The sequence below is a fragment of the Aedes albopictus genome, chromosome 2 (genome assembly GCF_035046485.1).
Source record: "Aedes albopictus strain Foshan chromosome 2, AalbF5, whole genome shotgun sequence".
Lineage (NCBI taxonomy): Eukaryota > Metazoa > Arthropoda > Insecta > Diptera > Culicidae > Aedes > Aedes albopictus.
Window position 1 is genome coordinate 16,341,260 of NC_085137.1, and position 15,488 is coordinate 16,356,747.

General features: G+C 40.7%; 2 protein-coding genes across 9 annotated transcripts in view; both read right to left on the bottom strand.

Annotated features, from left to right (window-relative positions):
- LOC115262131 (CUGBP Elav-like family member 2) overlaps positions 1 to 15,488 on the bottom strand; it is a 1,100,715-nt gene that overhangs the window by 514,791 nt on the left and 570,436 nt on the right. For all 8 annotated transcript variants that reach the window (XM_062849221.1, XM_062849222.1, XM_062849220.1 and 5 more), the window contains one exon: positions 14,655 to 15,151. In XM_062849221.1, the coding sequence (XP_062705205.1) occupies positions 14,655 to 15,151 (497 nt within the window). The remainder of the gene's footprint in view (positions 1 to 14,654; positions 15,152 to 15,488) is intronic.
- Positions 1 to 15,488, bottom strand: part of LOC134287425 (uncharacterized) — a 429,578-nt gene that overhangs the window by 317,398 nt on the left and 96,692 nt on the right. The window lies entirely within an intron of this gene.

Below are 15,488 nucleotides of genomic sequence, written 5' to 3' on the forward strand. Positions count from 1 at the left end.
TATACCTCTGCGTCTGCACAAACTTATGCGGGCGTCGGAGTATTGGTGGGATATGGTCGGCAAAGTGTTCACACATTGGTGTGTGGATGCCAGGCGTAAGGTGATAGAATTGATGATATGCGGCCGCACAGTTCGCTTGATTGCATAACTCGTAGGCGTTATCTGATAGATTGACACTGTGCTGTGAAAGTTGGAAGGAAGGGAAACGGCTTTTCAATCGTTTCTGGTTCTAGCGATGGCTATGAACATATGCATATACATGAATTGTACAGTGTATCAAACAATTGTCCGTACAGTAATTTTTTGGTTAAAATAATTTTTCATTCAAATGTTCATAACTTTTTAATACGTCAATCAAAAACGCTGAAATTTTGACCAATCATGAACCATATATCAAAGCTCCATTGGTAAAATTTTGAACGAGATCGTATAAGTTTTCTGAAAGTTATAGAACACATTTTTAAAACATTATATCTTAGTATGTACTCGATGAAAATTTTTCACTTTTATTGGTGTTACTGCTGATACCTAAGGCTTCCATATGCAGCTACTTTTGAGGTTTAATATTCACTACAAAAAATATGGAAAATGTGCTTATGTAGTTGACGTTTTATCAATATTTACCATATTTTGCACATATAATCTGCCAAACGTTTTCCACCAATAAAAGTGCATTGACTGAACAAAAAATACATAGGACCTACTCTCCATATGCAGTTTAGTAGGTACTGTATAAAAATATTACATTAAGAGAGTTTCAAAACGTTGAAAACACATGGTACATTTATTGATCAAAATATGATAAATTCTCAAATGACACTCTGAACATATACAGATTTTTCAAATTTTTTGCTGTGAATTTAAAACCTCAAACGAAGCTGCATATGAAAGCCTTAGGTGTAAGCTATAGCACAAAAAATATTGAAAAAGTTTCATCGAGGACATATTGAGATATAATGTTTTAAAAATGTGTTCAAAAATCTTATAAGTTTTACTAGAAGTTCTATAACTTTCAGACAACAAATGGATAGAAAGATACTAAGCAGAAGGAAAGGGATTGAAGCCAGGACCTTCTGCATATGAATCAGAAGCAGTAGCCACTACACCACCAAGCCTATCTATACTGACGATAAGAAGGTAATATGTTTTTTTCACAAGTCATGGATTGCTTTGCAGTCTTGAAAAAAGTTTTTCAGAACATACTTTCTTTTATAATCAAAATGCAAAAAAGTACCCATTGAAGTTTTCCTATATAAATTCCCATACAAACTTCAATCGCGTTGCGTGTAGGCATAACTAATCAGGCTCAAATTTTGCACAGTCATTCAGGACCGGAAATGGAACAAAAAAAAACATGATCTCATAAACCGACATCTATGACCCACGCTTATATACGTCTCATGTATATATGTATTTTCGTAGTGACCGCTTAAACCAGAAACGGATTGAAAACAAAGCCTCTCCTGCCAAATTTCATCGCCTACAAGTTTTTGCACCTACAAGTTTTTTGCAACCAAGCGAACGGCGGCACTTCACAGTAATCTTCAAACATTTTATCATTTTACGCCTGACATCCATGAACCAATGCATGAACCCTGTGCCAAAAATAAACATCTATATATATATAAAAATGAGTTTGAGGTCCCTTTGAGGCAACAAAACTCACGAACGGCTCAACCGATCAGGATGACTTATGCAGGGTTAGATTCGTGTTCATGGTGGCTGTGTTTATATGCAGAAAAAGTTACGAAAATCACTTTAAAAATTATGAAAATTGTGAAAATACTGGTTTTTGATGAGCCGGGAACAAACTCAGCATGATCAAAATAAAATCAATCTAGAGTGCGTTGCTGCGATGACCTCAACAGTTGTCAAACCACCGCAGCTTGGCAAGACAAAGTTTGCCGGGACAGCTAGTTTCCCATAATTAAATCTATCAGTTGGTTCATTGTGCGAGTTTAGCGATGATGGAGTAGCAACTGCCGGCGGTCAATCAAGCTTAAGCTCAAGCTTTCAGGTTTCAGGGGCTTAAGGGACTTCATGACTTTCAGGAAAGCGTTTCAGGGTGCTGTAACCCAAGTAACATTTTTTAATCAAATAGACCAGAAGAGAACCATCAAAAAACCAAAATAAAAGCTATGAGGTTTTATGACGGTTCTCAAAACCTCTTAGAGACTAATTGGTCATCAAAATGTTATTTCATGGGGGTTGGGAAAAGTCTTTTGGAGTCTTAGAGGAATTTCAAGACGATTTAAAGCGTTTCGGGTACATTCAGAGAGGCCCTTCAGCTCAAGGGTGTTCCAGGGGAGTTTCAGGGCATTTCATGGGGATCCAGAGAGTTTCCGAGCTATGAGAGAAGTTTCTAGGGTTTCAGGTGTTTCAGGAAGCTTCTGGAAAGTTTGATAGAACATTTAGGGATCCTACGTAGAGTTCCACAAGAGTTTCAGAGAAGTTTATGGCATTTAAGTGAGTTTTAAAGGGTATCAGGGGGGGTTCTTGGAAATTTAAAAGGATTGCCCAAGAATTTCTTGGCGGTTTTAGAGGAGCTTCAATGACGTTTCAAAGAGCTTCCGAAGTAAACATTTTATGGAATTTCAGGGCATTTTGGAGGTTTATTGGGGGTTCAGAAGGCGACAATAAAGTTTAAGAAAAGTATCCAGGGTTTCAGTGGATTCCAGGTATTTCAAGGAGTTTTAGAAAGGTGTCAGGGGGTAGTTGTTTAAAGAAAGTTGAAACTGTTTACAAATTGTGCACACCAAAGTGTGAAAAGCTGACGAATTGTATTAATCCACGATTTTGCCCAGGTTGCTAACTTTTCACCAGAGCACTCACTGCAAATAATCACACAATTCTCTGGCTTAATAATCAAGGCTACTAAGCCTAATAGAAATTACTGCGAGTATTGTTGGTACAGTCCTACTCACTCTCACAGGATATATGTGCTCGCAGTAAAATTCAAATTCTCATAGCACGCAGAGCCTAATTGAAACAACTAGTTAGGATCTCAGATAAGTTAGTACCAATGAAGCTTTTGCCAATTTGCCACACCCTAATCCCGACTTTGTTTGCATTGCGTATCAATTGAGCTGTATGGCGAGTTGTTCCTACCTCGCCGAATTGTGTCTCGTCATCATACAACGACGGCAACCATCGATTTTCCCGAACCCAGACCAGCCCAGCTCAGCCCGTCAAGTCGGCAAAACCTCACACCTAACCTTCAAATTTCCGCCACGAGCTCGAGCTCACCCTCTCACACCAGACACGAGCGAGCAGTGGAAAAAATAAAAGCGAAACGAATTGGTAATCCTTCGGTGTAATCTTCCGGCGGTAGCAGCAGCGCGGGATTTGAGTGCCGCTGCCGCCGCCCCCGGGCCGGGTCGTGATTAGGATGATTCCGCTTTTCTTCGGTTTGTTTGCCAAATCCTTGGATGAGTTGGTCGGGGGAGGGCGAGCAGAGGAATTATCCTGAAGCCTTAGTGCTAGACCGAGGTTGGGGGACTGCAAAGACAAGATTTACGATGGGCTTAGATTGATTTAATTTCTGATTTGAATACATTTGCTGTCGGTCCTCGGGGGGTAGTCGTCGTAGCTTCTTCCAGGGCATCAAAGTTGAATTTGGGGTGAGGAGAGGAGACGTGCTTTGAAGGGTGTGTCTTCGTGATAGCAGAACTACCGGCGATGTTTCAAGTTCAATCAAAGGCGACTCATATCTTGTAAACTTGCAAGACGAAGGAAAGGTTAATCAAAAAGCCAAATGGATTGCTGGAATCGATTCGGAAGGAGCTCCAAGGCTAAGGTAGTGTTTTTGTCGAAGGAGTATTTTATAATTAGTTTGCTAGAGAAATAGAGTAAACGTGTTAGCACAGACAAACATACGTTATTATTATTTATTTTTATTTGATAGATTTTAAACCGGGGGCTGGTTCATCTCTGTATCGAGAGACAAACATACGTATCACTTAGAACAAATTGCGATAAAAACCATCGTCACGAAAACATAATCGCCCAATGCTAACCAGGCTGTGTTATGCAAACTACTCAGTAGGTGGCAATAGTGAGCAAACGTCAAACAGGAGCAAAAACGATGCGAGCGCTGTAACCGAGCGATTTGCGAACTATAAAATATTTGAACTATCCGTCGCGTCTGTTTGTCTGTGTTGTTAGGTTTGAATGCAGTAGGTTTGCTAGCAAATATAGGATGAAATTAAAGTTCTACACCGTGTTTCTCAGTTGTCAAATGGACTCTTCATTTCACCCAGAAGTAGTTAAAAGGTGTTCAGAAACCTGGTAAATGATAAACGGTAAATGCAATAATGCGCCAAAGCTTTTAAATTTGAATTACCTCCGCATTTTCCACCTCAACGTTTGGACAAAGCTTACTTCCGACGCCAAGAATCAACTCGTACACCGGATTCAAGTTCGGTGCACTCACCATCTTTACGAGGTGCCGGAAAGTGATTTTTATTTAATTTATATTGCCTTCAGGTTGTTTGAGAAAGTTATGCCGGGCAGGACCGGGCCCCCCGAACAAGAGGGAGAAGAAAGCGAGATTTCAAGTTGTTCGCCTTGATCCGATTTTAGACTAGAGGGACCGACCACCCTACCAAACCAAGACGAGAGGAGAAGCGGAAGTGTCTGGACGGGATTGCTTCGGCCCGCAGGGGATTCATTTTTTACTGTTTCCACCACCCTCCCAAGTCGCTTTCCGCCGGTTACCCACTATGCGCTAGCTACAATGTGTCCGAAAAAGATTGTTTGAACTTGTGCCTTCCTTTTTCACACCTTCTGCCGGCACCCAAGGGCGCCCCAGTTGGAGTTGTTGTTCGGCGTTGGTCCGGCCCAAGGAAGAGCTGCTGGTCTGGTACGCAGTGGTTGGGGTCGAACTTTGTTCTTTTGTTCTTTTTTCATGAAAAGATCTCTTTAAGATGATATTGTCCTGCTTCTAGAATACCACGTCTGAGAGTGCAAGTTTAAAGTGACGACCGCAAAAAAGGTACACATGGTCATGACCGTTGACGGGGACAGCAAGGTCCCAAAAGTGACACCGGCACCGGCACCACACAATAGTGTTTGTACTGACGGGATGGTGATCAATTCGCCCTAGAATAGAACAAACGACAGCTTAGGAATGAAAATTCAACACGATTTGATTCAAAATTGATGATGATGATGCCCTCCACAGCAGAGACCGAGTAGACCGCCGAATTGAAACGTGTTGGAGCCAAAGTATACGGTTCAACGCGTCTATGCTACCATCATTTCCCTCTAGGAATTTCCTCCAGGCGAACACACGATGCGACAGTCGAGAAAAATGAGCAATGGATTGGCAATCAACGGTCATCCAAGCAAAACGCATTCATTGCCACCACTCGCCACCCACAAAGGGATGACGGAACGATGGTAGTAGCAGCCGCGTCGTTATGTGTGCGCAGTGGCGGAGCATCGCACAGTTTCACTTTTCATCGAAAGCTGCTGAACTTTCATCGGGTGCGCTTCCGCTGTGCATCGGTTGCATAACCAAAGGCGGTCGATCGATGGAGAATGGGGGAAAAATTGGTAACGATTTCCACACTCTGGAACCGTAACGTCGATGTCAGGCAACGCGGACGCATTCTTTCTGTGCGCTTCTGGTCTACATGTAAAAAATCACGTCATGTGGCAGCTTATGCAGCTGGATAAAGCATAGTGCGGGAACAAAGTCCAAATGCCAAGGTGGGGCAAAATGGACTAAGTCTCAACGTGAATGAACGTGAATTGGGTTGTTTAGTGAATAAAATATTGCTATTTTCTATAGCCTAATCGAAAGTGCTCATTTTTCTGAGAATAACGTGATTTTATTGGATTTCAATACCTTTGTTTTGATGGTTAAATTAACAAAACAGTTTTAATTTTTGTGGATAGAATGACAGTTCAATCGATAAAGTGACAGTTCGACCCGAACAAAAAATTTTCCTCATACAAACTTTAAATGCATTTTAAAAGTAGTTCCCGGACTCAAATTATGAAATTTTGGATTTCGACTAATTTTTGGGCGAAGAATCCGATTATAAAATAATCCGGATACCCCTAAAGAACCCAATTGATCATTACATAATATGGTGAATAGTGTAAAGATATGTATAAAACATCCTTCTAGAAGTCAGGCAGATAAACCCACGGAAATTCTAATGATTTCCCAAAGAAAATTGGCAATTTCAGGATCTTCATGCATGCAATTAAGGTTTTAGTGATTTTATTAGCAGCCATTTGTTTCGAAGGATATTGAGAACTACATGGAGACGCATGGTTGTTGATGCCTATGCGCTATTCATGTTAGGGGTCATTAAAATATGACGACCACCGTTTAGAGGGGAGAGGGTCTGATTTTTTTAGTTTATTTTAGTTTTAGTTAAGAAACTAGTACCACCATGGAAAGATCGTTGTTCAATGCTTTTTATATCGTTTGAAGTTGGAATAGATGTACACTTAAAAAGAAAGGCACTGTCTCCTTTAACGTGGCCTGTTGGATTGCATTTTAGGGAGTTTAGGAACAATTATTGGGAACCCCTGTAGTTTGTGATGTAGATAAATGAGATGTAAATATCTGTCGATCGATCCAAATGTATATTCTACCGTATGCCATTTGCGTCAGTACATATAGGAGTATTGATCTATTGTTCTAGGTTTATCATAATTTAATTAGAATAATAGTGTCCGTTGAATTTGTAATTGCGGTAATCCACATCGAACATAACTTCGATATCGGGTGAACTATCCAGTTCGTTCGATTCTCGACGAGGACTACGACAAGGTGATAGACTTTCCTGCCTACTATTCAACATCGCCCTGGAAGGTGTTATGCGACGAGCCGGGCTCAACAGCCGGGGTACGATCTCCACGAAATCCGGCCAATGTGTCTGTTTTGCGGATGATATGAATATTATTGCTAGAACACTTAGAACGGTGGCAGAACTGTACACCCGTCTGAAACGTGAAGCAGCAAAAGTCGGACTGGTGGTGAATGCGGCTAAGACAAAGTACATGCTGGAAGGTGGGAATGAACGAGACAGGACAAGCCTTGGCAGCGATGTTGCGATAGATGGGGATATTTTCGAGGTGGTAATAGTAGTTTACGCAACAAGGTGCAGAATGAAGATTTTTACAGCACGAGTCGTACATTTATCCAACGAGGCTTGCCGAGTTGGATAATTACGACGAGTGCTGTAAAAATCGAGTTCTGCACCGAATTGCGTACAACGTTTCTTGCAATTTCATAAATTACCGCTTGAGGATAGTTTTTAACAAAACTTTTCCATCAAACTGCACACTGATGTTCATAGCTTTGTTTAAGAAAATCTGATCATAGCAGGTTTTACTGTGTAGTTGTCACAATTTTTCAAAACTGCGTCCAAAAATCATCAAGAAGTTGATCAAAACTGAAAACAGTGCTGTAATGGTTCATTACGCAACGCAAATCAGTGCTGTAATGAACCATTACAGCACTGTTTATTTGGTGTGGGAAAGTAGGCTTTTTCCTGTCATATTTGCGTGAGGTAAAACAGCCTATTACGATGAGAAATTGCGAAAAAGAATTCGTCTACCTCGGTTCCTTGGTAACGGCTGACAATAACGTGAGCCATGAAATACGAAGGCGCAGCATCAGTGGAAGTAGTGCCTACTACGGGCTCCAGAAGAAACTGCGGTCAAAAAAGACTCACCCCCGCACCAAATGTACCATGTACAAGACGCTAATAAGACCGGTGGTTCTCTACGGACACGAGACATGGACCATGCTCTTGGAGGAGCTGCAAGCACTCGGAGTTTTCGAGGCGGAGTTTCGTGGCGGAGAAGAATGAACCACGAGCTCGCTGCACTCTACGGTGAACCCAACATCCTGAAAGTGGCTAAAGCTGGACGAATACGGTGGGCAGGGCATGTTGCAAGAATGCCGGACAATAACCCCGCAAAGTTGGTGTTTGCTAACCATCCGGTAAGGATGGGGGACCAGGTGGAGAGTGATGGGGGACCAGGTGGAGCGTGATCTGGCGAGCGTTGGGCGTGACCGACGTTGGAGAGCTGCAGCTGCAAATCGAGTATTATGGCGGCAAATTTTTGATTCAGTATTATCATGAAGTTGATGTTGAACTTAATAAATGTAATAACTTCGATGTTGACGTGCAATAGGGTCTGGGACAATTTGGACACTTTCCGCTATAACCTAGTCAACTTCATGAATTTCTGCCACGGGAGTAGCCAGCTTTTCGGTCAGGAGGGGGAGGGTTGTTCAGAGCTGGCGAGCACCTTTAGCAAATTTATACAAAGTAGCTTTTTAAACTAATGTAATTGAATAAACCTTTAGTTGTATTGGTACGACTTCATCATTACCGGAATTTTCCTTAAGACAGTTTTATATATTTACTCATTACAACATAAACCGATCTCAGAGCAAAATTCTATAGAAATGTCTTTTGACGTATTTCCGGAAGGATCATTGGAAGAATTCTTGAAGATATTCTCGTAAAAGCCTTTGAAACTATCACTGGAGAAAACCCCCGAGGTATCTCTGTAGGAATTCCTGAACGAAATCGCTGAAGAAATTCTTGAAGAATTTTTGGAGGTATTCCCGGAGAACTCTCGAATAATGGAATTCTTGTAAAAATCCTGGACGAATCGTTGAAAAGTTTTCAAAAATAAATGTTTGGAGGCATTTAAGAAGGAATTCCTGGTGGATCGATAAATTTCGGGAGGGAACCCTAGGAGAATTCCGAAAGAGTCTTCTCTGGGTAGATTCCTGAAGAATTCCCTGTAAAAATGTCTGAAAGCGCAACTAACATGTACGTACTTAAAAGTACTGAGCATTGTGACTTATGCGCAACCAAAACCTGCGTTGCCGTGACTCTTCTGTGACCAAATATGTGGCTTGGAAGAATCCCGTAAGGACTTATTGTAAGAAATCCTGATGGAATCCCTGAATAACCCCTGAAAAAAATATTTGGAGGGATTTCCTGGATAATTTGTAGGCAATAGAGAAATTCCATATTTATTTATTGGAGAAATCCCTACATAAAACTCGAAAGGAGATCCCTGGAAATACCTAAAGGAATCCTATAGGATAAATCCTAAAACAATCGTTGGAGTTGGAGGAAACTCTTGTGGAGCATTCCTGGGGGGAATTTCCGTTGACAGTTTTTGACAAATTTTTAGAAGAATCTCTGCAGGACTTTTTGAAGGAATATCCTTAAACTTTCCTGGAAAAACTCGTAGAGGTACCTCTGGAGTAGTTCTTGAAAAAATGAATGAGTAGCTTCTTTGAAACATTTCTTGGAGGAAAAAACGAATCTCAGAATATATTCGCAGGCTGAATTTCCGCAGAAATGCACCCCCTGCAGGACCTGCAGGGGGTATTCACCGTGGAAGGGGTTCCTAAAATAAAATCCATGGATGAACTCCAAAAAGATTTCTTGGAGATACTGGTTAAAGAATTCCTTCAAGACTTCTTGGAGAATTTCCACGAAAATTATCTTAAAGAATTCTTATTCAAATCGTTGAAGGATTCTTTTAGTAATCTTTGAATTAATTAAAAAATATTCAGGTAATCCTGGAGAAATTCTTCAGTGCTCCCCTGGAAAAGATGATGGAAGGATATATGAAATTTCAAAAGTAACCCCTGAATAAATTTATGAAGAGATCCAGAGATGAATTTCTGAATCACTAGAGGAGCTCATGGAATTCCGGAAGAAGCAATCCCTCAAAGTATTCCTGGAGGAATTCCTGGATGAATTCCTGGTAAAATTTTTGAAGGAATCTTGTGAGGAATTCCTGGAGGAATTTCTGATGGAGTCCCTGGAGCAATCCCTGGAAAAATCCCGAAGCAACACCTGCAAGATTTCTTGAAGGAATGCTTGGGTGAATTCCTAGATAAATTCTAAGAAGAGTTTGTGGAGAAACTTCCGGAGAAATCCCAGGAGGAACCTCGGAAGCAATTCCAAGAGAAATTCCTAAGAGAATCCGTAAACAATGCTTAGAGGAAGACCTGGAATAATTCCTGGAGAAGTTCCTGAAAGAGTCCCAGGATGAATTCCTGAAAGAATTCCAAGAAGTTCCTGGAAAAATCCTTGGAGGAATTTTTAAAATATTACCTGGAGTTGTTCATGAAATAAATTCCCGAGTGAATCTTTGGAGGAAATTTTGGAGGAATACCTGGAAGAATTCCTGAAGGAACCATATGAGGAGTCCTGAAAGCAGTCTCATGAGGCATTCTTTAGGAAAGGAGAGCTTTCTTAATGAATTCCTTGAAGAATGTCTATTGGAATCCCTGGAAAAAAATCTGAAAGAGTCCATATCTGCAGTAATTTCTGGTAGTATTATTTAAGGAATCCTTTCACGGACTCTTTAAAGATTTTTATGTACAAAATACATAAAGAATTCCTGGATTAATTTTTGAACAATCTCTGGTAAATATTTCCTACAGAAGTTGAAATTATTCCAAATGGAATTATTTGAAGTCTTCTCTAGCGGAGTTGTTACGCACAATGCGTGCGGGAAATTTGAACTATATTCAGATCTGTTTGAACACCACTGTGATTGCCTGTGCGACCCATTATTGCGAAGCTTATGCACTGTTATAAGAGGATAGGGACACAAAGCATATTGTAGCGCTAGTGTGGAGATACTCGTTTACGAGGACGGAAGCAAAAGCCCTTCTATTAGGTTACCGAATTTGTAGGTAAATTGTACATGTATACATAGAATATTTGAATAAATGTGATATTTTAGCTTTTTAGCTGACCATGAATAAATACGTCTGCTGTAAGAGTCGGTTCGTCTTTATTTCCCGCAACAGGAGTTATTGAAACAATCCCTGCAGAAACGTCTGGAACAATGCCTGCAGAAATAGTTAAAAGGATCGCTGCTGAAATTCGTTTGGGAATTCTTGGAGAAATTCCTGAAGGAATCCTCGAAAAAAGCACAATCACTGGAGGTACTTTAAAAATATAAAGGAGACATTCCCGGAGTAATGTCTGGTGAAGTCCCTAGAGAAATTATTGAAGAATTAGAAGAAGAAGAAGGGAATATAAAAAACGTTCAAGGAAGTTTCAAGGCGTTTCGGGGAGTTTATGGGGATTCTAGGGGGCTTTCACGAAAGTTTCTCAAGAGGTTTCAAGTATCGTCTCAAGTCACATCGGGTGGTTTCAGGGAATTTCAGGAAGCATTCAAAGAGGTTTTATTGATATTTCAGCGGAGTTTTTCAGGTGGTTTTAGGAGGCTTTCATGGTAGCTTCTGAGGGAGTTTCCGAGGGCTTTATGGCGTTTCATATCTTTTCAGGTTTCAGAAGGTTTCGAAGCGCGAATTTTCATGACCCCCTCTGAAACTCGCAGGAACTACTTAGAACTCCCCCCTGAAACCCATGAAATACACTGGAACACCCTCGCAATCCCCTGAAACTCCCTGGAACACCCCTGTAAAGCCTTGAAACTCCTAAGAGCGCTCCTGAAATCCTGTTGAACTTCCTGAACCCTCTTAAACTGCTAGAGACACCCTGGAACACTCCTGAAACATCTCTGAAATTCCTTGAAAACATCTGGAGCGTCTCATACACCATCCTGAGAATCCCTGAAATCTCCTGGTGTCACTTCCTGCATCCGGTGGATTGCAAAAAGCGACGCTACTGTGCGAAAATCAAAAGTTCAGAATTCCCCCGGAAGTTTCTCTTTGCTTTTTTTTAGAAAACCTTTTACAATTCCAAAGTTTCCTTCAGAAATTCTTCCAGAGATTATAAATTTCTCTGGAGATTTCTTTAAAAATTCTTCATGAGATTTGTCCACGAATTTGTCCAAGGATCCCTTTAAGAAATCTATAAAAAATCTACAGTTGCTACATGAATTCTTCCTGAAATAATTCCAGGAGTTCGGTCTTTAAATCTATCGTTTTCTCATAAACTTCTCCGCCAAGAAATTCCCTGGGACTTCTTCAGTTATTTCTTTAAAGATTCATTCAAGATTAATGGATAGTACGCAGATCGGAAGCAATTCCGTGAGCTATCTCGATGCGTGGAAAATTCAGGCAAGGAATTGCGCAAGAAATGAGCAAGCATTTGATTTTTCTTAACCACAGTACGGAGCTGAGTAGAAACGTCAAATAAAATGGAGCTTGCTGTGTTAAATTTCTTTATCTTGCCGATCAACAAAAATGAATGCACTGAAAGGAAATTAGCATTCCAAAAAAAGGCCGTAACTGCTTTCGCAACCAATTTACAGAGATTCTTTCGGAAATCTTTTCTAGAGTTCTTCCAATAATCTGCAGGAATTGTATCAGTTATTTCTTCAGGTTTTTTTCAGAAGTTTTTCAACAACTTGCACAAAAATACTGGAGGATTTCATGGAAAAATTTCTTAGAGTTTTATTTTCAAACTCCTGGCGATACCTTTGGAGATTCCTGAAAGAAATTCTTGAAAATCTGAATATCTAGTACTGAAGTACTGGAGAAAATCCTGAAATAAATGATTTTTTGAAAAAAAAAATGGAAGAATACCTGCTAGAACAGGATAACATACTGCAGATATTCATCGAAGAATTTCTTGAAACATTTTTTGAAAAATACCAACGTGAAGATTCTGGAGTAGTTTTTGCAGGAATAGAATTTGGATAAGTATTCTGGAAGCATTACTGAAATAAAATTCTGAAAGAATCCCATGAAAGAACTGTAATACATACGTACATAAGTAATCCTGACGGAATCTAGAGGAACTTCTGAAGAAACCCTTGGAGGAACTTCTAGGAAAATCTCTTGAGATTCTCATGGAATTGCATCTTTTGAAGAAATCTGTGGAACAATTCCAGGACAAACCCCTGAAGAGTTTCTTGAGAACTTTCATGAACAGATTCTGGAGAAATCCCAAAATAATACTCCGGAAAGAAATCTGATAGTATTCTTGAAGGAATTCTTTCGGAAATGTTTGAAGTAAAAATTTGAGAAAAGAATGCACGAATTAACGTAGCAACCGTTGAGAGATTTTCCCAAAAAAAAAGCCAAGAGAAATTTCTGAAGAAATCAGTGGACTAGTTCCAAGAAAACAAAGAAGGAAGGAGGAATGCATTCTTAAGCGATACCTGGAGGAACCTATGGGGGAACACTACTGAAACAATTTTATGAAAACCTGCAAGAATTTCTTTCTGAAAAAAATCGGAAAAAAATGTAAATGCTGATAACATCCCAAAGGAAATTCTGGTGATATTCCTGGAGGGAGATAGTCATGGAAAAAAAATCTAAATGAAGGAATACATTCCAAAAGAACTCTCGAAGGAACCTTTAGAAGAGTTCTTTCTGCACTCATAAAAGGATCTCCTACAAGAATGCATTTTCCGCGAACTCTCTGAAGAAGTCAAGAAGTTTTCTACATTTACTTCTTCAAAGTGTTCCTTCGTGGATTATTTCAGAACTCCCTTTGCAAGTTCTTCCGGAAAATCATTGACGAATCCTACCAGAAGAAATCCCTTCAATCAATCAAAAATTCAGAATTTCTTCAGAGATTTCTAAACAGTTTACTCCAGAAATTTCTCTCTTGATTGCTTTAGAAACTCCTCCAGAAATTCCAGAAATTCTCTTGGAAAGTCTTCCGTGAATTCTGACAGAAATTTCTTCAGGGATTGTTTTAGAAACTTGCTAAAAGTTCCTTTGCAAAATTCTCCAGGGATTCCTTTTTTTTCAGTAATTCTTCTTGTGATTTCTTTAGTTCGTAATTCGTATCGGTATTTCTTCATAAACTCCTAAAGAGCTTCCTTCAGGAATTTCTCTGTTTCTGTTTGAATGGGACAGAAGTAGGTTTTTTTACAGTATTCCAGGCAGTCTTCAGTAATTTTGTTTACTCTTATTTCATAAACTTTTGGGAGGTCTTACAATCATTTTCTCTAGAATGTATTCGGAAACTGTTCTTTCCACAAAAAATACCAACGCCAATTTTGCAGAAAGTACCGCCTGTAGTTCAATGAAAGTGCAATTAATTTTAGAAATGGCAAAATGAAATGAAAATTTCCTAAATTTGTTGAAATTCTTTGATAATCCAGTTTAACAACTTATGACGAAAAAACATGTGAAACAGTGCTTTGTCGTTCAATCCTTCGTTCATCGTGGCTGAAATCAACCAGGGCCATCATCCGTCGTCTATCGGTCATCGTCGGCACCTTCATCCTAATTGTGCATGAGGCATCATGGCCGTTGTTCAATAACTTGAGCGCACTCGTCTCTCTTCTGTTCTGGAAGCGTTGGCTTTAGATGGCCCAACCGACCGACCGACGGCGTTGTTGTTTTGAAGAGTACGCGCCCAAAGTGCAAAAGAATGGACCCACATCAGCATCGCCGGATAACGACGAACGACCGACGACCAACGATGTTCGAAAACATCAACAAAGCACGGTGCGGTGGCCATGAATAGGGAAATGGTGCTTTTTTTGCTCGCCACGTTCGACGGAATGGACTCTTGACCTCCGACGACGATGCTGACGATGAACGACAACCGAGAGCGACCTCGCTCTTTCTGGTCAATTAAATTTATTGAAAGCACCACTCTTGCTCAATTGATTTTTGTCGCCTTTTGCACGTGCAATCGATTGAAAGCGGTGGAAAAAGTGTCTGCCCCACTTGAAGTGAATGGCAACCTGCATCCCATCGGACTTACCTTTACTCAGCCCGGACGTTTTATCCCGCAGAACGTTGATCTGGTGCACCCGGCCGAACTCCTCGAACATCTCCTTCAGCTGCTGTTCGTCCATGGACCGGGGGACCTGCCCGACGAACATCTTGATATAGTCCGGGTCCGGCTGATCTCGGATGATCTCGTCGCCGGTGTCCTCATCGCCGCCGCCGCCGTAGCCCTGGGGAGACTTGCGGGGCGTCGTCACTATCAGCTGCTGCAGGCCACCGGGACTACCGGCGCCGCTGCTCCCCAGGATGCTCACGCTACTACTACAACTACTACTGTTCAGGCTACCACCGCTCGACGAGAGGATGGTCGGGTTGTTCTGGTTTATCACATTGGGGTTGTTGTTGTTCAGCGTGGTATGATTGTTATTGTTGTTGCTGCTGCCGTTGTTGGCGATGCAGTTATTGTTGCTGGCGGGGCTGAGGTTGTTGTTGGCGGTACTGCTGTTGTTATTGTTCATATTCATGAGGGCACTGTGGGAAGAGGGAAAATAATTGTGATTAGCAAATATGATAAATAGTATGTATAACAAAGTTAAATAGGTGTTCATATGGAACAGCTAACGACGATCAGCTACTATCCATGGTAAAAGACAGAAATTGGTTGATAGAACTCTGAAAATAGAAGATAAACAAGAAGCTATGTAGACTTGCAACAAATTGATTCAACGGAAATTGTTTTCAGCTCTGCCATAAATCAAATCTCGTTTTCGTCCCAAAGCTCTCCAATTCTTAGAACAATTACCCTGCTTTGACAATCGAATCCAAACCAATCAATCAAATTAGCGATAAATCATCCAAAGACTGAGCG